Here is a 22,825-nt window from a genome sequence, read left to right on the forward strand (position 1 = left end):
GTACACCAGGGTGGTCTGTACCATTTTTACAACTTCTTATGAGTCTATAATTATTTCAAAATTAAAAATTGTTTTAAAAAAAGAAAGCTTCCTCTTTTCACATGCAAGAGGCCGCTGCTTCAGGGCCATAGTTGAGCTTTCCCTCGAATTTTACAATTGCTGTTTTCATTCAACTTCAGCCAAATGAAGCAAGTATGCTACCTATTCCTGACGTTATTACACTTCAATGCATGTAAGTCAAAATACACTGAGAATATGATGCCAGGTACGTTTCTACAACCACAATGTAAAACGTTTCCACAGCCACTACAAATCGTGCCCAGGACTGTGGTGTGTATGTATTCAATATTAAGTCACTGGAGCCTCCCGTTTTTGTTTTTAATTGTTTTAATGTTTATTTTTGAGAGAGAGACAGAGTGCAAGCAGGGGACGGGCACAGAGAGAGGGAGACACAGAATCTGAAGCATGGAGCCTCCTATTTTGCTTTATGTAAAGGAATCACAGCTCTGTGATGAAGAATGTGTTTTAAATCAGAGACTTGGCGGGGGGGGGGGGGGGCGGCGGGCGGGGTAGCGCATGGGAGGCTCAGTCGGTTAAGCGTCCAACTTTGGCTCAGGTCATGATCTCGAGGTTCGTGGGTTTGAGCCCCGCATCGGGTTGTGTGCTGAGAGCTCAGAGCCTGGAGCCTGTTTCAGATTCTGTGTCTCCCTCTCCTTGCCCCTCCCCCACTCACGCTCTGTCTCAAAAATAAACATTAAAAAAATAATAAAAAATAAAAAAATAAACCAGGGACTTGGAACAACCAGAACTAGAGTCAAGCTAGTTTGCTGAGCCCCAAATATCCTTTTATACTGATTAAAGTGAAGTTATTTTTTAACTGGGTAAAATAAACTACAACCCACACAGATCTCTAAAATTGAGAAATTAGAACATTAAGATATTCTCCAGACAGAACACATAAATTTACTTGGCTAAAATCCCTCTTTGTATTTCACAGGGAGAACTTTGTGATGGGCCAGATTCCAGGTGTAACCCCTACATTAATGTCAGCATAGGGAAGATTGAAACTCAATTCCTTCCCTGGAGAGATGCGATAAATCAGGGGAAACAGAGAAAAGGTGTCTACAGCCCCACCATTCTGGTTTTTAGCAAAACCAGAGCAAATCTGAATGCTAGCTACAGTGTTTTAAAATTAAAACTTTACAAATACAATCCATGATTGCTAAGCCTGTTTCAATGAGAACTTAAGCTAATACTCAGAAATAACATGAGGCTCTCATAAATGTTACCATTTTTCCTCAATTTTCCATTGCTCATTTCCTTCCTTCCTTCCTTCCTTCCTTCCTTCCTTCCTTCCTTCCTTCCTTCCTTCCTTCCTTCCTTCTTTCCTTCCTTCCTTCCTCCCTTCCTTCCTTCCTTTCTTTTTCTTTTCTCAAATAGAATTGTTCTCACAATACAGTAATATTTCCTGACCAAAAAAAAAACTTATTACATTGATGGCATATGTCACAATCCAGTGACATAAACATGTCAGGTTGCATTTCTAGGAAGAGAAAGCATGACAATAATCATCAAAATAATAAATAAATGACAGGTTGTTGCAATTCCAAAAGGGTGGCAATCCGTAAACATTTGTTGGAAACTGATGGCCGTTGTTAAACCAACAAATAGATGAAGAAGATACACCTCCCTCTCTAGTCTGTTTTGAAAAAGATAATCTCTAAACTCTAAGTATGCAGGACATCAGTGAATAAGGATGCACAGATTAGGACAAGAAGTCTAAGCTAACGGGGACAAAGGTAGAGGTGGATGGCATTCTCGAAGAACAAGAAAGCTCACCGGCTGTACAATCAGCTCGGCCCGCATCAAACAATCCGAGCAGTTCTGCAGAAGCTCTTGGATGGTGTTCTGGTTCTGGTGCCTGGACATCGTCCCGGTTTGACTGACAAAGCAAACACAAAGAAAGCAGATGTGAAATTTATTTTTTTCCCCATTTCGAAATAATGTCAAACTTTCAGAAAAGCTGCAAAAATGAAACAAAAACACGCCTGTAGACCTTTTGTGCAGATTCCCTCCTTGTTAACGTTTTGCATGTTTGTTTTATCGCTCTTCCCCTCTCTGCAGGTGTATTTATTGCCATATATACACATTTGTCTGGGGACGCCTGGGTGGCTCAGTCGCTTGAGCATCTGACTTCGGCTCAGGTCATGATCTCTCAGTTTATGAGTTTGAGCCCCACATCAGGCTCTGTGCAGACAGCTCGGAGCCTGGAGCCTGCTTCGGATTCTGTGTCTCCCTCTGTCTGCCCCTCTCCCTCTCGCTCTCGCTCTCTCTCTCACAAATAAATAAACATTAATAAAAATTAAAAATAAACATTAAGAAAAAAACTTCTATACGTTTGTCTGAAGCATTTAAAAATATTCATAAACTCTTTACCCCAAAATATTTCAGCATGTTGCCTAAGAATAAACATTCAATTATATAACCACAGTACAGTTACCAAAATCAAGACATTCAAAATTGAACATTATTTTCTAATCTATAGAACTTTTTCCAATCTTACTAATTAGCCCAATAATGTCCTTCACAGCAAGCTTCCTCCCCACCCCCAGGTCTAAGATCCAACCCAGAAATATTCCCTTGAGTTATAAAAACACATTTCCAGCAGCTTATCCATCACCTTCCCTGCTTCATCCCATAATAACTGATAATGCGGATTATCCATGCAAGGCCCTCCAAAGGAAGACCTCAAGGGATCAGACCCAGAACAGGAAAGTTTCACAGTCAAGTCTGGCTGAGGAAAACAGTGTGAGAAGAGTTTATTCTACAAAAAATATTGATAAAGAAATATGTGTCAGGAAAGCAACAGGAAATTTAAACATCTTGAATGCAAAACCAAGCTGCTTTTCCTTTCAAGATGACCCTACGGAATATTTTTCTCTACAATGATAATCACCCAAATGCACATCTCACATGAAACATTTTCCTGGCAGATGCATGGCAGAAACCTTAAACAAACAAAAAAGGCGCAGGGCACCAACCAGGTGAAGCGTCTGACTTCAGCTCAGGTCACTATCTTGCAGTTCATGAGTTCGAACCCCACGTCGGGCTCTGTACTGACAGCTCAGAGCCTGGAGCCTGCTTCGGATTCTGTCTCCCTCTCTCTCTGTTCCTCCCCCACTTGTGCTCTGTCTCTCTCTCTCTCTCTCTCTCAAAAATAAACATTAAAAAATTTTTTTAAAAGGTGGTGTTGTAGATGTTCCATATTTTTTTTAAGTTTATTTATTTATTTTGAGAAAGAGAGCACAAGCAGGGAGAGAGAGAATCCCAAGCACGCTCCACGCTCAGGGCGGAGCCCCACATGGGGCTCGACCCATGAACCATGAGGTCATGACCTGAGTAGAAACCAAGAGTTGTACACTTAACCGACTGAGCCACCCAGGCACCCCTGTAGATGTTCTATATTTTAAAGAAAGAGATTACGAGACCATAATGTGCTCCAGATATACATAAAAAGAGCAACGTAGAATAAAAGTATTATTTTTTAATTTGCCAAGATACATTCATTATGCTACAGCATAGCCTCCTAAGGCTTAGTGGAAAGAGATTTAAAGCATATTAAATTATTGCTGAATGTTTGGGAAAAGGCCTCCTGAGTTCCTCACAGGGCTTCAGAGCCACCAGGGCTTCAGCCAGGACTGGTCTACACCTGCAGATAAAACTGATGCCTGTTGGACGCACTGGACTTTCTCTTATGTGTATATGTGCCTGCATGTGGGGGGTGGGTGTGTCTGCGTGTGCTGTAAAGAAAGAATGTCACTTTGAAAAAAAGGAGGGATTTGTAAAACACAGGCTATCCCATGGGGTAGATGGGATGAGATCGCAAGAAACTTCTCCCACAGCACCTGATTCTGCGTCTTTTCACGTTGGGGAAGCAACTGACTTTCTCTGCCACCTATTTCGGTCCCTCTCTCCAAGGAAGGCTTCTCAACAAGCCAGCACTAGCTGATGTACGTGGGTGAGGAAGCTCTCCCTGGGAACCACTCCCGGATGATGACACGGCTTCTCCAGGCAGGCCCAGGCACAATGCTGCCTGAACTGCCCACCTACCAAAACCCACACACCCCGCCCCTCACCCCCCCATGAGCACAGCCTTCTCTTTCTTCCACTCAGAATTATACAAGAAACCTGGCACACTTCTCATATCGCTGAGATGTAAACAGGACTGCATCAGTTGTCAAAACTTGTGCAAAATTCCAATGGACTTAAGAATCACAGGAAAGAAATTCAAGAGACAAAGGAAAAAATTAGGAAATACAGAAACCTCATTTAGAACCCGAGGATGGATAAGGAATTTAGGAAGGTCCTGTGTAATTATATTTATTTTCTTTATTGAAAGGCGATGAGAGTGCCTTTGTTCTGAAACGTTTTGTGATTGCTTCCAGCAATCTGGTCCAGAGAGTGATTCCCACAAAGCAAGCCAGTCCCCGGTATATAAACGAAAGGGCTATCTCTTAGTGCAATGTAAAGTCAGAGTTCCTCAAATGATTTAATACCATGGGCTACTGTAAAAAGTATCACAAACGAAGCTGCAAGACAGAGGCTGACAGGAGAAACTGAGTGAAGCGCATATGAAAACTCTCTAGTGGATCTGCAACTTTTCTATAAATCTAAAATTATCCTAAAATTAAAAAAAAAAAAAAAAAAAAAAAAAGGCAGGGAGGCCAAACTCAGCTGTGGATGAATGGACCAAAGTGTACATACGAGTCTTTTAAGAGTGAGGTGATGACACTAAATTCACTTGATGATAAAACAGAAAACTCACCAGCTGCTTTTAAACCAACTATTAGAGTAGTTCCATGACATAGGAATGAACTGTATCCAGCAAAAAGAGAGGTGAGGGAATTCGATGTTGGCTTAAAAATACATGGACTTTTGGGGCACCTGGGTGGCTCAGTCGGTTGAGCTACCAACTTCAGCTCGGGTCTGAGTTCAAGCCCTGCATTGGGCTCTGTGCTGACAGCTCGGAGCCTGGAGCCTGCTTCAGATCCTGTGGCTCCCTCTCTCTCTCTCTCTCTCTCTCTCTCTCTCTGCCCCTCCCCACTCACATTCTGTCTCTGTCTCTCTCAAAAATAAATAAACATTAAAAAAAATTTTTTTTAAATACATGGACTTTCTACATGTTTTTTGTTCCCTCCTGCTTTTAGAAGACATTTTTACTGGGGCGCCTGGGTGGCTCAGGGTTAAGCATCCGACTTCAGCTCAGGTCACGATCTCGAGGTACGTGAGTTTGAGCCCCGCGTCGGGCTCTGGGCTGATGGCTCAGAGCCTGGAGCCTGCTTCCAATTCTGTGTCTCCCTCTCTCTAACCCCTCCCCCGTTCATGCTCTGTCTCTCTCTGTCTCAAAAATAAATAAACGTTAAAAAAAATTTAAAAAAAAAAGACATTTTTACTCGAGAGAGCAGTTGACATCTATATAAAGATAAGTCATCTGCTTCCTTTTCCCTACAAAGATCTGAGCTTAATCAAAAAAACAGGTAACCCCATATGTTGCTAATAATTCTGAAAAAAAATCTTCATGCTTCACTAAAGGACTTGCCTATGTTCACCATGCATGCCTTAGACATCCACTAAAACCCCCTATGTGTTGCTTGGCAATTAGGTGAATAGATTAACCACTGTACAGGAAAGAGAAATGTACAAAAATTGAATTTTTTTAAGGGTCAAAAAGGGAAATCTAAGTGTTAGAAAAACATAATGAAGAATTTTCCATCTTGCTATATGTCCATAGGAAAATATGACCTAATTAACCAAATTTCAACTTACGACTTTTCAAGACTTCATCTGGTTCCTTTTTTTGTTTTTAAGTTTATTTACTGAGAGAGAGAGAGAGAGAGAGCACGCACGCACACACGCATGTACGCATGTCACAGGGAGGAGCAGAGACAGGGAGAGAGAGAGAATCTCAAGCAGGCTCCACCCTCATCGTGAAGCTGGACTCGGTCGGGGCTTGATCTCATGAACGATGAGATGGTAACCTGAGCAGAAATCAAGAGTCAGACGCTCAACTGCTCACCCGACTGAGCCACCCACGCGCCCCAAGACTTCCTCTGATTCTCAAAGGAAATCTACCCATCTTGTCTCTCATCTGTAAAAATCCCACTTCAGCCTGCAGTGTGGCCAGGAACACCCTTTGGGCACAGAGCTAGGTGAGAGAGGGAGCCAGGTATAGGCTTTTCTAATAGGTGGGTCCAGCAAAATCAGGGGCAGGGAGGCTCAGGCTGACTGAGGTTTAGTGACTGGGGAAAAGAGAATCCATTTTCACGTTCCATTTGCTTGTCTGCGGCCCTAGGAAGACTCCACGTAGAAATGGCTGTACTTCAATCAGGGAGAAAGTGCAGGCGAATGGACTGTGACTCATCAAGTCAGTCCGCCATCAGACGCTCAACACTGTGCAGGATCCATCAGCATGACAGCCAGGAGAAAAATCAGAAAAGAGTGAATATTGCTCCCTGAGAGCTTGCTCAGGGAGCACGTGCTTTTTTGTTACAGCTGTGTGCCACTCAGAACTTTTTAAGTCAAGTCATATTTTTAATTGACCACATCACAATTTCAGAACTTTTTTCTTTACATCAGAAATTTCTGGACCTCAGTTTTCTCATCTGTTAGGCTAGATAGGATATCTAAGATTTCTTTAGCTCACTCCTCTGTAACTGTTTTATGAAACCACCAAACTCACTCCTACTGATCATAATACAAAAGTCTCTTCTAATGGTAGGGAATGAAGTTTCCTCTTCAGTTCACAGGGTGACTGGAAAAATGCAAAATTCTACCACAGATGAAGAAATAATGTTTAAGTAAAAGTACTTATTTAGCAAGCATATAGAGATTTTAAAAATCCCTGGCCTCAAAAAAAATTGTCAATACTGGTATGTATAGGTGTTGGGGTGCAGCGATTTTAAACCATGTTGGGAATTGAACTAACAAAGCTCAAAGTTCAATTTTTTAATTCCACATCAGTGGCATGGGAGATGAAAGATGCCATGTAAAAAAAAAAAATGTTTTAAAAAAGCCCACAAGAAGACAAAACTTATTTGGGTCAAATCAATCAAAAATACTGACTTCTAAACTAAAATTAATTACTGTCCTTGAAAAAATCACATTTGTCCTTCGAAGTTTTTAACTTCTCAGAAATTCTGTTTTATCTTCAAACATACAAAGGCAAGTGGTTCCTACTATAAAGAACCTACCGGGGCGCCTGGGTGGCGCAGTCGGTTAAGCGTCCGACTTCAGCCAGGTCACGATCTCGCGGTCCATGAGTTCGAGCCCCGAGTCGGGCTCTGTGCTGACAGCTCAGAGACTGGAGCCTGCTTCAGATTCTGTGTCTCCCTCTCTCTCTGCCCCTCCCCCGTTCATGCTCTGTCTCTCTCTGTCCCAAAAATAAATAAACGTTGAAAAAAAAAAAATTTAAAAAAAAAAAAAAGAACCTACCTGAACAAACATTAAAAAAAAAAAAATTCATTCTAAAACTTGTTTAAACAAGTAATGGTTCTAACTGTTTACATAAAGTTCCCTTCATCAATGGCTAAAAGGAAAGCCCATTAATCCAAATTTTAAGGACAGACCACATGACGATGTGAACACTATTAGAGAGCTTTTCATGTTTTATTTTCCTACTGACAAATAACATTCTTTTCTTTAAAAATAAGACTTCAACATTAGCTGTATCGAGACATTAAGTTTAATGCCTGTTGCCGAGAATATAAGCAAAACACACAAGACAAATATGTTGAGTGCATGCAGCTTTACAAGGTAAAAGAAAAAAATTTGATATTTACTTTCTGATTTTCAAAGTCATTTTATAATAATCAGTACTGCTCATTGCACACGTGGTCCGTGCCCACTAATTCTGCATTGCTTTTGTGTATACACTTTCTCTCCTATTGGATTCCTTCTTTTCTTCCTTCCTCTCTCTCTCTCCCTCTCTGTCTAGCTCTACCACCATCTTTATCTCTTGCCTTTCTTTTGTTCAGTCCATCAACACAGGGTCCTTATGTCTCTTTGTATTCAGGTTCACAGAATAATGGCTTTAGAAAAGCTCGATAAATATTTGTTGGAAATTATAATTATGTAATGCATGAATATGGATCTTAAAGCCTATTTGCTTAGCTCTTTCTAATTTTAAACAAATTTTTTAATGTTTATTTAATTTTGAGAGAGAGAGAGAGAGAGAGAGACAGAGCAGGAGTGAGAGAGGAAGACACAGAATCTGAAACAGGCTCCAGGCCCTGAGCTGTCAGCACAGAGCCTGATGCGGGGCTCGAACCCAGGAACGGTGAGATCATGACCTGAGCCGAAGTCAGCCGCTTAACCAACTGAGCCACCCAGGAGCTCCAGCTCTTTCTAATTTTCAAAGCATTTTCACGTAAACTATTCTGAGTTTCTTTAGAGGATCTTAAGTAAAAAGGGGGGAAAGGTGACGTTTGAAAAAAGAAAACATCTTTACTTCTTCATTTCAGGGCAATATCCTACCTCCAAGACACAATAAACACACTACGTATCAGTCGAAATGTCACTGAACAAGCTCAAAGTCCTTCAGAACTTACAGACCAAACTGCTGCCTCTTCCACTAGGCTCTCAGGTTCACACCTCTGCCCTCATTCTGCACTAGTTATTTACACACCTGTCCGTCCTACTCCTGTCGAGCAAAGTCTCACATCTTAATCATCCTTGACTCACACACGCACCTAACAACACAGTTTTGCACACAGAAAGTACTTAATGTGTATTTGTTTGGTTTAGTAAAGGAGAAACAAAACGAAGGTAAATAAAAAGGCTGATCTGAGGATACTACCACTCTCTCATTACCCAGATCTCCAAAGCCAAGTCAGGTGGCGCATCTATTCTGCCCCCTACCCCCATTCCCACCCCAACAATGTACAAAGAGAGGTTTTTTTCTATAAATTTTAGAAAGGGGCCTCCTCTGAGCCTTCCTTTTGTCCCCATCCATGAGCTTTGGAAGCAGTCTCTAATAAAAGTTCCACATCCTTTCCATGTTCATTATCTTCACACGGTTTTCCGTGGATTGGAGCATCACGGGGCAAACGAATCATATACCATTAACTTCATATAAACACTTTCGAGGTCGGGGAGACAGATTCCGCTCTCTGCTCAAACACTTCCACTTGTACAGCCTGGGACTTTGAGCAAATAAATGACCTGGACTCCCGGTGCCTGGAGTTTCTGAGTCTGCAACATGTAGGAACACACCCACCTCCTGGGGTTGACAAGACACTCAGAGGAGCCAGTAAAGGCCCACAAAGCCCAGAAGAAATTCAATCCTCACTGCTGCTGCTTGCTAGGCTAGGCTTCTCAGATTGGTTTTATTTTTCATTTTGCATCTGTCTCAATGCATAATTTTGAACTTTTCCCAAAGATGTTTTGCATCAAACCGGGGTGAGGTGGGAAGAAAGCAAGAGAAAGAAAGAAAGAAAGAAAGAAAGAAAGAAAGAAAGAAAGAAAGAAAGAAAGAAAGAAAGAAAGAAAAAGAAGAAATGGATTAGGCAGTAAATATGAGGCATTTCAGAGGTTATTACAAGACCTAAAAGGGGCACCTGGGTGGCTCAGTAGGTGAAGCATCTGACTCTTGATTTCGGCTCGGGTCATGATCTCACAATTCGTGGGATCGAACCCCATGTGGGGCTCTACACTGACATGGCAGGGCATGCTTGAAATTCTCTCTCTCTGCCCCTCCCTTGCTCTCTGTCTCTCTCAAAATAAATAAATAAACATTAAAAAAAAAGATGTGAAAATAACACCTTGAGAGGATTCAAAGAAAGTGATACATTTTAACAACGTGAAAGAAATTTCCTAAAGAGATGAGAAAATTTAGAAAAAGATGTCCTCTTATCCTTCATGAAGCAGAAATGACTTATGAATATTTGGTCCTTACAAACTCAATACCACAATAAGGATTTCTATTTTAAATTATTCCCCTATGAGAAAACTTACATTCATTCTGAAGCCTAAAAAAAAAATCATTGACAGGTTATCTGCTTATCCATCAAGAAGTCAGCTCCTTTTTAATTTTTTTCAGGTGCCAGATGAAGTCAGGGATGTTATGTTTGCATGTAAAAAATTTAGTTGCAGGGGCACCTCGCTGGCTCAGTTGGAAAAGCATGCGACTCTTGACATTGGGATCCCGAGTCTGAGCTCCACGTTGGGGGCAGATATTACTAAAAAAATAAATAAATAAACTTTCAAAAGTAAATAAAATGTTTTTTAAAAATGTAATTCCAAGCAAGAACTTAGACCTATTTGCAAAAGCATCATCATTTTCACGAAATGTAGATTTCACATCCATGAGGTCCTTGCAGGTTCTGGACCCGACCATTCCAAGCTGTTGGTGGTAAGATGTAAATTGCTGGGCGGCACTAACATTTTACAGGATGTTGCCTCAAAGAGAGGCTCGCTGAGTCTTAGGGTCTGTGGGGCGGTGCCTTCAACATCAGAACCACACCTGACCATTTCCCACCAAGTGCAGGAGGGAGAAAGAAAAGCAAAGGGTGGGGCAGTGCCCTAAGCACCTGGGCCTCCAGACTGAAGCACTCCTTCTAGAACCTCCTCATCTGGAAAGACAGGTTGGCTGAGGGTTGAGTTAGACTCCCCAGGTCACACCCAAGCCCTCCTTTGCTCCACCCTAAGCAGTCAGCACTGAGGCATCAGGGGCATCAGCAGTTTTTTTTCTTCCCCAAGACATTTCAATCACCTGAACAACAATGAAATTATGCCCATATTTAGAGAAAAAAATTAACTGCTGTTGAAAGCTGCTTTGTAGGTCTGACCAACATGAGTTGGCTTAATACAGCATCATGCTGTGTTTTTTCCTTGGCCGATGGAAACCCTACTGGAGTATTAACAAAAGAATACATTGGTTATGAAATAAATATTTCACAGGAGTGCAACAGGTTAAAAAGAAGCAAACACTCGGTTTAGGTAGAAGAGTTTACCAGGACAAAAGATGAATTCTTTTTTTTTTTTCATGTTTATTTATTTTTGAGAAAGAGAGAGACAGAGGGAGACACAGAATCTGAAGCAGGCTCCAGGCTCTGAGCTGTGAGTACAGAGCCCGATGTGGGGCTCGAACTCACAGACCGTGAGATCATGACCTGAGCCGAAGTCGGAAGCTCAACCGACTGAGCCACACAGGCGCCCCCAAAAGATGAATTCTAATAACCAGGATTTGATCTTTTCTTGATCCATTGTAGTATACTGGATTCAAGTGCAGCTCAACCACTAACCAGTTGTGTGACGCAGGCCAAATCATTAACTACTTTAACTCGGTTTTGTATCTGTGAAATGGGAAGTTTGTCAGGAGGCTTAAGAAAACATACATGATACACCTGGCACACTGTAGGTATTTGCCAGGTGATGGTAGCTATTATTAACCACTCATCTGATACTTTTATAAAATATGTAACTTACTCAAAGATAATAACCATGGAAGTGTCATCAGCCATAGATTGAGCTAAACTGAATCGTACTTTGCAATCGCTTCCCAGAAAAATATTTAGAAGATCCATTCTGTGAGTCACCCGACTCCAGGCCTGTTTTCTCAGGCTCTCCCCGGCCTCTCACATCCAGTTCTCAGCTGAAGCTGCCACTCCACTCCATCTACTTTCCTATCCTGCGGCCAGGCCCCCACCCTCAGTCAGGCTTTCATCACCTCTCCACCCTGCTCACTGCTACCACAGAAACAGTGCTACAGCTCGCGAGGATAGTCTTATGTCCCTGTTCCTTCAACGCAGGAGACCATCACTGGCTTCGAAGAAAACCTGCCGTGGCTCCCCTCTACATTGTATCCACATTCCCCACCACGGAGTCAACGTCTCCCAGGCTCTGGCCACAACCTACCCTTCTGAGTCTTACTGCTTCCCACTTGCTCAAAAAGCAGACCTGCTGCTTTTTCACCTCCCAGACTTTCCTTCCCCTGGAATGCTCTCTCTGCCCACCCATCTTTATCAGCTGAAACTGTTCAACATCTTATTCAGCACAATTTTCTTTATAAAATCTCACTAGTACCTCCAGTACAGTATGAGCCTCTCGGTCATTTACACCTTTTACTATCCTTTTGTATTATAGTACTTATTTTTCTTTAAAAAGCTATGTTCCTTTTAAGAAGTCTTTGGGGGTGCCTGGGTGGCTCAGTCAGTTGAGCATCCGACTTTGGCTCAGGTCATGATCTCGAAGTCCGTGAGTTGGAACCTGGCATCGGGCTCTGTGTTGACAGCTCGGGGCCTGGAGCCTGCTTCGGATTCTGTGTCTCCCTCTCTCTCTCTGCCCCTCCCCCACTCATGCTCTGTCTCTCTGTCAAAAATAAATTTAAAAAAAATAAAAAAAAAGAAGTCTTTGTATTTTCACCTTTGACACTCCTTGACACCTAATACACAGCAGATGTTCAGTATTCACTGAATGAATGAATGAATGAATGAATGACTGGAATTGAGACTCTTTCATTGTTTAAGTACAGGGCTGTCCAGTCTAATACCCAAGGTACACATGGTCTAAAGGCACAGAATGACAGGAGGGCAAAGGTGAGAATCTGCCTTGGGTTCTCATGCCAACTTAGCCATGAGCGGACTCTGGGATTTAGGGCAAGTCTTATCGACTTCTCTCTAAAGTGGAAGAGTGAAACTTTGTACACCTCGGCCCTCTCTCCAGTTCTAAAATTCAATGCAAATGGACCTGTTTATCTCCTGCTAAGGAAGACACTTAGTTTAAAACAAACTTTAAAATATATATCAAATATTAAAATATAGATCACATGTATTTTGGTTTGGAAATCACGAGTTCTGGGGAGAAGTAAGCATTAACTTTATAACCACATAGTTCTGAAGCTTAATGACTATATTTGGCTTTTAATCCTCCTACAATATCCACACTTTGATCAGTGAGAGATCTAACTGTAGGGCTTTGTCTACCAAACTGAATTTTGCTACCAAATTTCACTACAGATTTATCATTTCTTTTAACTGTAGGAACAAGGCGACAGTAAATTGGCTTTCATTGAAAGCGATATTAATGTAACATCCTATAAGAAAATCCACAGTTTAAATTTTCAAAAATATATCTCTTACATCATCAAGCACATAACATTTACCAAACTTTATCAAGTAGAGCAAAAAAAAGTTAAAGTAGTTGTGATTCCATTCAGCCTAAAATAAAGAAAACACAAAAGGTGGGTGGGCACTGAAGAAGGAGAACCACAAATGAAATAAAATACTGTCTTAAGAACTGACAAGTGTTATCAATGCAAAGCACAGACACAGGACGGTGTTTTAAAGTCATTTTAAAAAGAAAAATAAGGGGCGCCTGGGTGGCGCAGTCGGTTAAGCGTCCGACTTCAGCCAGGTCACGATCTCACGGTCCGTGAGTTCGAGCCCCGCGTCAGGCTCTGGGCTGATGGCTCAGAGCCTGGAGCCTGTTTCCGATTCTGTGTCTCCCTCTCTCTCTGTCCCTCCCCCGTTCATGCTCTGTTTCTCTCTGTTCCAAAAATAAATAAACGTTGAAAAAAAAAAAAAGGAAAAATAAGATTGAGGCTCCTTACACACTCAAATTAGTTTATTTAGGGGAAGGTTAAATACAAACACAGATTGTTTAAAAAATCAGCAACCTAATTCTGCCAATAAAGTGGCAGTGTTTTAAAGAAACAAGTTTAAATTCAACCAGTAGTTTCATACAGGTTTTGGTGCTTTAAAAACAAAAAACCTTCATTTAGAAAAACTTTTGGTCAGAAAGCACTTATTAAATTCTTAATCCTTATTCATTTGGCAGAGGGCAGTCAGGGTCATACATGGCATCCTACTTCTAGAAAGTACGTGCCAGGGGACAACAAATCCCTGGGCACAAAACCATTAAAAAAAAGGACCACACTAAACTGTGTGCGTGAAAGCCTCAAGTCTCTTAAGTCAGTCGCCATTATTTTTTTAAATGCAGAAGTCAGCAGTTGCAGGCAATTTTTTCGTGTGCTAATTCTTGAATCCAGCAAGGGTTAGCGGCGCCACTGGCTGGGGGGCCAGGCTGGGAGAATCTCCATTACTGAATCAGGAAAGAATGGCCCCACAATGACTCAGGCCTCCAAGCAAGACACCCCGCTGCCCTAGCAGATCGACCTCAAAGTGCAGAAAAACACCCCTCCCCAAAAGTAAGTAATTCTAAACTCCAGTCTGTTTCCCCTTCTCAGAGAGACTTAAAACCTGACGTGTTTATAAACAGCGTTTAGGTTGGAAAATAATGCTATGAGAAAACATTGAGCCCCCTCAAAATGTAGTGTTTCCATGAAGAATCCTTATAAATCATGTATCTTTATGCAGTTTGTTAACCAATATAGTAATTCATTACAAATTTACTTCTACAAGGAGCCAAGGGAGTGAAATGGTCAATTAACAGTAATGTTTATTGTCAATTTAAAATATAAGGACTCTAGATTAACAGGTTCATATTTTTTAAAAATATAAAATGAAAATAAAACACTTGGTTCGTAAAATGCCAGAAAGCACTGCTGCTCAAGAATCCTTGCAAAATTCTGACTTGGATTTAAATGGGTAGATGAAAAGAACGTCCTTCCCAAATAGAGGCAGACTGAGAAGGAAAAGTGGAGTTTCGGATTTCAATGCTTGGCCAACTTTTAAAACAAGGTTAAAAATCAAAGTGATAACTAGTAAAAATTTCTCCCCATTCTCCCTACTACTTGGCACATTTTTCCTGGAAATCCCCAGGCGCATTTTGTTCAGAAAACAAGAGCGCCAAGGCTAAGACAAGTCTTCGCTAACTCTAAAAAGAGAAAATAAAATGTCAAGATGCTCGGGGAAAATAAATACATAAATAAATCGAAGCAGAAAACAGGTCGCAACTCGACTGGTCCTGCCTTCAAAACTGCTGGTAAAACAAAAACCCCCTGGAGTGTATTCAGGTTGCTCCTCCCCAGCCTAAGGCCACAAGGCAGGGTAAATAATCTTCTGGAACGCCGGCCTGTTTCCCAAAAGCCCTACTGGGGAAGGGCTTGCGGGGAGCGGGGGGAGGGCGCGGACTGCGGAATTCTCACGGCTGCCGTGGGCATCCCAAGTCCAGCTCTAGGGACCGAGTCAATGCAGCCTCATGATCTTCCCCCACCCTCCCAAATGACCCCCGCGATCAGTTTCCGCGATGTTTCTGAGAAGACCCTGCCCCCATCCCGCAGGGCCCCCGACTGGGCCCCCTGACCGGGACAGGCTCCCAGCGTCGCGGGCTCGCGCTGTGAGAAGCGGCGCCCTCCGCGCCACAGGTCCCCGCTTCCGCTCGCCGGCTCCAAAAGCCAACCCTGCGCCCGCACTCTGCTAGCAATACACCGAGGTCGTTCCTCCGAGTTTTAAAAGGAGGAGACAAAGGGCGCAGGCGCGGGGTCACAGGTACGCTCGCCGGCTGGGGCTGCGGCGCAGCGGGGCCAGGGCGACCGGAGCGTCCCGGGTGAACTGGGACCTGGGGTCGGCCCGCTGTCCCTGCTGGGAAGCTCCATTGGGTAGCAGGGGAGGTCCAGGCGGGGCCTTCTGGGGACCAGACCCCGCGCGGCCGGACGCACGGCCTCTACACAAAAGCCCTTGGTTGGCGCAGCAGCCCTGGCGCCCGAGCTGGGGTGGTCTCGGGGTGACCAGGAATTTGGAGTAAGCCACTGGAGCCCGAGGAGCCTGACCCTGGCTAGCCGGAGCCCCCGCTGCTTTACTATTCTACTTTTGGTTACAGTTGGAGAGATTGGGTTTTGTCGTTGCAGCCCCGCCCGCCCGACCTCCCACCTGCCAGCGGGGACAAAAGGGATGCCAGCCGGACCCGGCGGCGCAGGGGGCAATCCAGGAGGCAGAGACCCCCACGGCCCGGCCGGCCTGCGGCGTCCTCCTGCACGCCTCGCTGGCCAGCCTCCAGCCCCGGCTGGCAGGAAGGGAGAAGGGCGGGACCGAGAACCCGTTTGCAGGGAAGGAGCCGCTCCGCTCCCCGCTCGCACACACACCCACCCGGGTGTGCGCAGCGCACAGGGCGGCAGGACACCTGGCTCTGCCCCGGCGCGAACAAGCAATGCTTTCATGAACTCGAGCAAAACGGCTTTCCTTTTTCTGGACCTGGCTTTTCTCGTCGGTCAGAGGAGGGAGGGCTCGGTGCCTCCCTTTCCTAACATGCTGGGGTTCGGCAAGGAGAGTACGGAGGCCCCCCCCCCCCGGTCCCAGGCTCCCGGTTCTTGCCCGCCGGCGGGTACCCACCAGTAGCCGTCCGAGTTCTGGTCGGTGACCGTGCAGCGCCGGGAGTAGTACATCCTGCTGGTGCCCCCGCCGCCGCCGCCGCCGCCACCCCCGCCGCCACCGCAGGTCACCTCGTAGCGCAGGTCCGGGCCGGACTCGGCGCGGGTCATGCGACCCAACGTGTTGATCCGCGGGTGGGAGCCTCCGTTGCAGCTCATGTTGGCGAGCACTCAGAGAGCCGCTCAGCGCCGAGGCATAAGCGAGGGCGGGCCGGCTCGGAGAAGGTGGAGGGGTTCAAAAGAGAGGCCCCAAGCCGGGAACTGGGGGGGGGGGGCGCAGAAGGGTCGCGGGGACGCTCCTCGCCACTAGGGCCGTCCCGGCCGCTGCGAGCGCGGCGCGGCGGGCGGAGGTCGGGCGCGGGGACGACGACGGGCAGGGACCAGGCGCGGGAGGAAGAGCTGTGGCTCCGAGGGCGGCGAGGGCTCAGAGGAGCTGGGTCGCGGTTGGGTGTTGGTGTTGGTCGGTGGGGGCGCGAGTCTCCTCCCCGCTGGCACCCGGCACCGAGGCCACACCTGGCCGGTTTCTTCCCAGGGCGGGGTGCGCCCGCCGCGCCTCCCCGCCCCCCGCGGGTGTCACCGACGCGCTCGGGACGCCCCTCCCCACCTGTGCCCGCCGGCCCGCGGCTCCGCCCTGCGCCTCCGAGGCCCGAGGAAAGCGAGCAGGGGCGGGGTCCCCGAGACCCGAGCGCCGGGCGCGGCCACCGAGGGGAGGACTTGCGCTGGCGGGGGCCGCTCGCTCAGCGCTTCGGCTGCAACCGCCGGGAAAGCGCGGCCCCTGCTTTTCAGGATTTCCTCGGTCCCCGGGCGGAAGTAAGCCGAAAAATGAGGGCTGTTCGATTGCACGGTTACTTATTAAACATTTACTTTTGCCAATCCCTTGAAACCGTGCCGGCCAAGCTTTGAATAGAAACATAATTGAGAAGAGCATGCTTAGATGATGAGATTTTTGTTTGGGGAGTTTTTATGAATTTTTGTATTCCAGTAATCCAGAAAAATTGTCTGGAAGTTCGATTTCCGACGTGTAAAACGATTTTTACACGGAGCCATCAGTTTCTGGAGAAGTTTTCACCATTAGTAATGCATTTCCTTGCTATGAAGATAGAGAAGAAAACACTACCCACTTTGTACGAAGTAATGGGGAAATCTAAGTTGTAGTTTATTTTATTTTGCCTGTTGATGGTCATTTGGAACAAGAAATTGCAAAGGACTTCCACCTTTAGACTCACTTTTCAGATTTTGTGAAAGAGCCTTGGGAATGCTTATCTCGCGCCCCTGAGCACCTTCTCTCAAGACCCATCCCTTGCGAAAGTCAACTTTTGCCACAAGTCAGTGGCGGAAGCCTTCCTGGGACTTTAGTCTAAATGAAAGCAGCGAAGAGCCCTGGACAGACATCATCCACTTGGTACAGACGAGTAACTCTGAGCCAGAACATTCCAGCAACTTACTCCGGGGCCCCTCCCAGTTAGTGGCCAGGTGCAAACCACACTGCAGTTCTCTGTGACCATGATTGAGACACAGGCTCAGTCACACTATCCACAAAGAGCTGTTTTTATAATTTGGAAAACTGGTAAAATTACTCTTTAATAAACACCATTTAAAGGTCCTGATAATAAATATTTGTCATCTTCCCTAGCAACATCCGTTAACTTAACTTCTTATACAATATACTGAAATGTTTAGAACTGAAAACAAAAATGGAGCTACATGTGTAAGTTGTGATGGCAGCCGGGGAGTTTTCTCATATTGTAGTTCCCCTAGTTATATATATATAAGTTCCCATATTATAGCACCCCTAATTACAGCTCACTTTTCAGGCGCAACATTTTTTTAATTTTTCTTAACGTTTATTTACTTTTGAGATAGAAAGAGACCGAGTGAGAGTAGGGGAGGCGCAGAGAGAGAGGGAGACACAGAATCCGAAGCAGGCTCCAGGCTTTGAGCTGTCAGCACAGAGCCGGATTTGGGACTGGAACTCACAAACTGCGAGATCACTACCTGAACTGAAGTCTGTGGGTCGCCCAACCGACTGAGCCACCCAAGTGCCCCTAGGCACAAATCTTTAACAAATGAATTGCCCTGTTCTTTTTCTTCGCAATCCACCACAGAGCTGAGTTGACCAGCTTAAGCACAGTGAGATAAAAGCTTACCACTGTTAGCACACTCAGTATTTTCCATCACTGTGTCACTTTCCACTTTTTTTAGTAAATGTGAATGTGATAAAGTTTAAATTCAGATGATCACACGAACACTGATGTACAGGCAGGAACGGTATTTCCTCTGAAAATTGAATATTCAATGGCTGGATGTTAGTATCAGCACAAATAGCTCATAATATCCATTGGTTGGAGCGGAGAAAAGCCATTTGGGATGCCACGGCATAATGCACATAATTTGCTTCAGGATGCTTTGCCCCTATGCATCTCATTTGTTCAGCAAATAATTATATAACCTATTATATGGGAGGGCCAATGTTAGACTTTGGAAAATACAAAGATGAATAAGGCACAATCACTGCCATTAAATATACAGTAAAACTTGAATTAAAAAGATTCAGGGATTCCTTTATTCTAATAATGTGTAATAAGAAGGTCATGCAATTGCACGGAATTCTCCTTAAAAACAAGACACATCTGTGAACCACATCCCAGTGACGACCAAAGCTCCACCTAACTCACCGGCTACACATAGACCCAACGCCACCCAGACTCACAGCCCTGTTCAATCTGTTTACAAAACAGGAGAAGAGGTGAAAAGTACAATCCACCAATTACACACCTCTGGCTGCCATTACTTCGCAGCCTATCTTCTGACTTCCTGAACTCCTTTAGGTATTCCCAGGAAGGCAAATAGCTTCCAGCTAACCAAACATTCCAGGTTTGGGAAGACAATGGCTTCCATTTATCTTTCTCTAAGGATGATAAAGGAAGAGAAAAGGATGAAATAGAAGATTGGCATGAGAGATGGAATCCAGATGTACACACATTAGTTGTCCAAATTGGCTCATCTCATGGAAGGCTCCACGGTGAAGTTGGGGATCAGAAGACCATAGTTCTGATCTTTGTGCCACAATTTACTTGGGCAACAGCTCAATTTCTTCACATGCAGGAGGGAAACAATAATACATACCCTGCCAACTTTATAATATGTGAACATTCTTGAAAATAGAAATATTGTATAAAGCTAAGGTATCACCCATGAAACCAAAAGCTCTTTGTTAGCTGTGAAATTTTAACCTTTAGTGTTTTTGTCTTTAATCCCCCATGAATCAATAAAACTCCCTTTGGGAGACATTTAACGTTCATTCATTTTAAAAACAATTATTAAGCATCTACTATGTGCTACACAATAAGCTCAGCACTGATCACATGAAGGTGAATAAGGCAGGGCTCCTGTTCTGTGGGATATCACATCTATAATAGGAAAAATAAATCACTGCAATATGTTACATACGTTATTACAAAGGTATGTTTATAGAACTGTGGGAGCACAGGAGAAGGTTTAGCTTGTTTCTTACCACCAAGTTCTAAAAGGTCCCAATCCAAAATCTGGCAAAGTCCTCACGAGCTGACCTGACTAAGGTCAGCTATTTTTTTCCCTGCCACTTGTAGATACCTCCCCTTGTACTGTTAGAGACAGATCACTGACATGTAACTTTCTCTCAGGCTGCCCTTAGAGATGACCTTGTGGTTAGGTAAGAGGCATCAGTCATATCTTGAGCATATTTTTGGAACTAAACAGAGCACCTTGATTTCAATGAGATTAGGAGGGATCATTTACTTGCTCAAAATCCTATGGGAACTCTCATATCTCTATGTTGGTTAAATGATATCCCTTGGCCACAGAGAAGATTTACAACCCATGAGTTAAAATGGCTATTCTGCCTGCCAGGGGAACAGTATCTTAACAAATGAGAACCACAGAAGCTAGGATTGGAACTGTAATGCCAGTAAAATGCCTATTAAAATAGCAGATAATTTAATTCTTGGTAATTGCATATGCCTTTGCCTTTTCTTTCTTACCCTTCCATTTGTATGAATAAATTAGAATCCTCCACAAATAATTAAATCTGGGTTCTCAATATCCCCAAAATAAGATTGATCTCTCCTTCTTCAAGTTGAAACTACTCATTGCAGAAAGCAATTTGATAAACCATATAAATTTCATTTCAGAAATAGGAAAACGTTGGCAAAACATATACATTAGCCCCATTCTACTTTTATTATCCTTGGTTCAAATGTCCTTCAGGAACACGAAGGTGTTTCTGTTTGTAGTGGTTTTCCGTTTTTACCAGGAGAAGGTGGTTAACTTTTTAAAAATTTTAAAAGCTGAGAGAAACATCTCAAATCCATTTTCTGCCACTGTAGTGAAAAGATTTTGTTGTTGATGCCACTTGTTTGGGTTTTCGCACAGGTGATATCTAATAAATGGTACTATCCTTTTTTTTTAAGTTTATTTATTTATTTTGAGAAGACAGAGATAGCGTGAGTGGGGGAGGGAGAAAGAGAAGGGGAGACAGAGAATCTCAAGCAGGCTCCTCACTGTCAGCACAGAGCCCAACACGGGGCTCGAACTCATGAAACCATGAGATCATGACCTGAGCCGAAACCAAGAGTCAGACGCTTAACAGACTGAGCCACCAACGTGCCCCTATCATTTAGGTTTTCAGAGTATGTTTTTTGACTGCCTCTAATTGGATAGCATGGATACTGGGGATTCATCCATGCTGTCCTGCCTGATCCTCTTTTTCATTAAGAGCCCAAGTTGCAAGGTAGGGCGTCTTGAGGTTAAGGGTATGGATGATGGTGAGCACAGCTATGGACCACCTAGAGGCCACCCTATCCTTGGCCAAGTGACTTCTGACCCACCAACCTAAACAATAACTCACATTAATTTTTAGTAGGTAAGCCACACAGTCAATAAATATAATACACGTGCCAATTAAGTTAACCTTTTCAATATGCTCTCAAAGTAATTTTTTAAGCTTGCCATGATTGTTAGGAACCGTCGATCTGTCATGTTGGGACTGGAACACTTACTCAGACTTCTATAAATATAAAACCAGGATGCAGATTATTGCTGGTAAAGCCAGTTATCAGCAAATGTCACATCAATATACAATGTGCTAATAGCCACATGAAGAAAATTGTGACTAGCTACTTAGCCTTTACAGGAGGAATTCAAAATTTATGTTCCATAGAGAATTTCTGAAACAAAAGCTGCCTTAAAGAACTTTTATACCTATTCTTCTCAAAACTTTTGGAGCCTTGGAACTCTCTTTATAAAAGAAACCCTATGAGAACAGCCAGCAATCGAAATAGATCATGATAGTGCCAGACTAGTCGTAGCTTGGTGGAACCCAGTGTCCACCCATGGGACCTGCCCCATGCCTTCTGATGCTCTGGCCCCAGAAAGATTTCCCCAACGAAAGCGCCATATAAACTAAAATCCACATTTTATTTTCTTTTGTTTTTAGTTTTTTAATGTTTCTTTTTGAGGGAGAGACACAGAGTGTGAGCAGGGGAGGGAGACACAGAATCCAAAGCAGGCTCCAGGCTCTGAGCTGTCAGCACAGAGCCTGATGTGGGGCTTGAACTCACAGACCATGAAATCATGACCTGAGCTGAAGTTGGGCACTTCACCAACTGAGCCACCCAGGCGCCCCCAAAACACACATTTTAATTAAAGAAAATAGTCCTGGAGAGGTTAAGAAAGTTTCCTGAGTTATTTAATAAATAAAATATTAGAATTCTGTCTGTTTCTGGCCTCATGCCCTTTCCACTATGTCAAAATTCCTGTACAATCAGACATGAAAGCATATTATTTCTGAGCAGTGATTTGTTACCAGTTTAAACCCAACAAACTATCCTGTTGATTGTTATCCTCCTACACTAGACATATAGGATGTCTGGAAATGCAGTAAAAGTAATCAGCCTGCTCTACAGAAGTCACACCAAAAAAACATGTTCATTATTTTTAGTCCTGTTCTTATAGCATAGGTGAGGTGATTGTTTTTCCTGGTGTCTTTAAATCACAGTGCATATTTTTGTTTAGTTTTAGTTTTTTTTTTCTTAACGTTTATTCATTTTTGAGAGACAGAGAGAGACAGAGCACAAGCGGGGGAGTCGCAGAGAGAGAGGGAGATACAGAATCCGAAGCAGGTTCCAGGCTCTGTGCTGACAGCCAGTGCAGGACTCAAACTCACTGACTGTGAGATCATGACCTGAGCTGAAGTCGGATGCCAGCTGACTGAGCCACCCAGGCACCCCTAGTTGTTTTTTTTTTAATACAGCTTTCATCATTTAGAAAAAGTGAAATTAGAGATTCATATACAAACAACGTAAAATCAGGATGGAAACAAAGCCATAGATGATCTGACATCTAACTTTGCGTAGAGTGTAATGGAAAGGAAATGTCACCTAATCTCTGAAGTGACCATCTTTCAAAATTAGAGACATTTGTAGGCAAAATAGCAAGTTCCTGCAACCATTATCATTTTATCAT

General features: G+C 43.8%; 1 protein-coding gene across 2 annotated transcripts in view; it reads right to left on the minus strand.

Annotated features, from left to right (window-relative positions):
- The window catches only part of DSP (desmoplakin), a 49,006-nt gene extending 32,276 nt beyond the window's left edge, over positions 1 to 16,730 (minus strand). For both annotated transcript variants that reach the window (XM_006931468.5, XM_003985824.6), the window contains exons 1-2: positions 16,287 to 16,730; positions 1,840 to 1,942 (exon numbers count right to left, since the gene is read on the minus strand). In XM_006931468.5, the coding sequence (XP_006931530.1) occupies positions 1,840 to 1,942; positions 16,287 to 16,483 (300 nt within the window). In that variant the 5' untranslated portion in view covers positions 16,484 to 16,730. The remainder of the gene's footprint in view (positions 1 to 1,839; positions 1,943 to 16,286) is intronic.
- Between the last annotated feature and the right edge of the window lie 6,095 nt (positions 16,731 to 22,825).

The sequence above is a fragment of the Felis catus genome, chromosome B2 (assembly GCF_018350175.1).
Source record: "Felis catus isolate Fca126 chromosome B2, F.catus_Fca126_mat1.0, whole genome shotgun sequence".
Taxonomy (NCBI): domain Eukaryota; kingdom Metazoa; phylum Chordata; class Mammalia; order Carnivora; family Felidae; genus Felis; species Felis catus.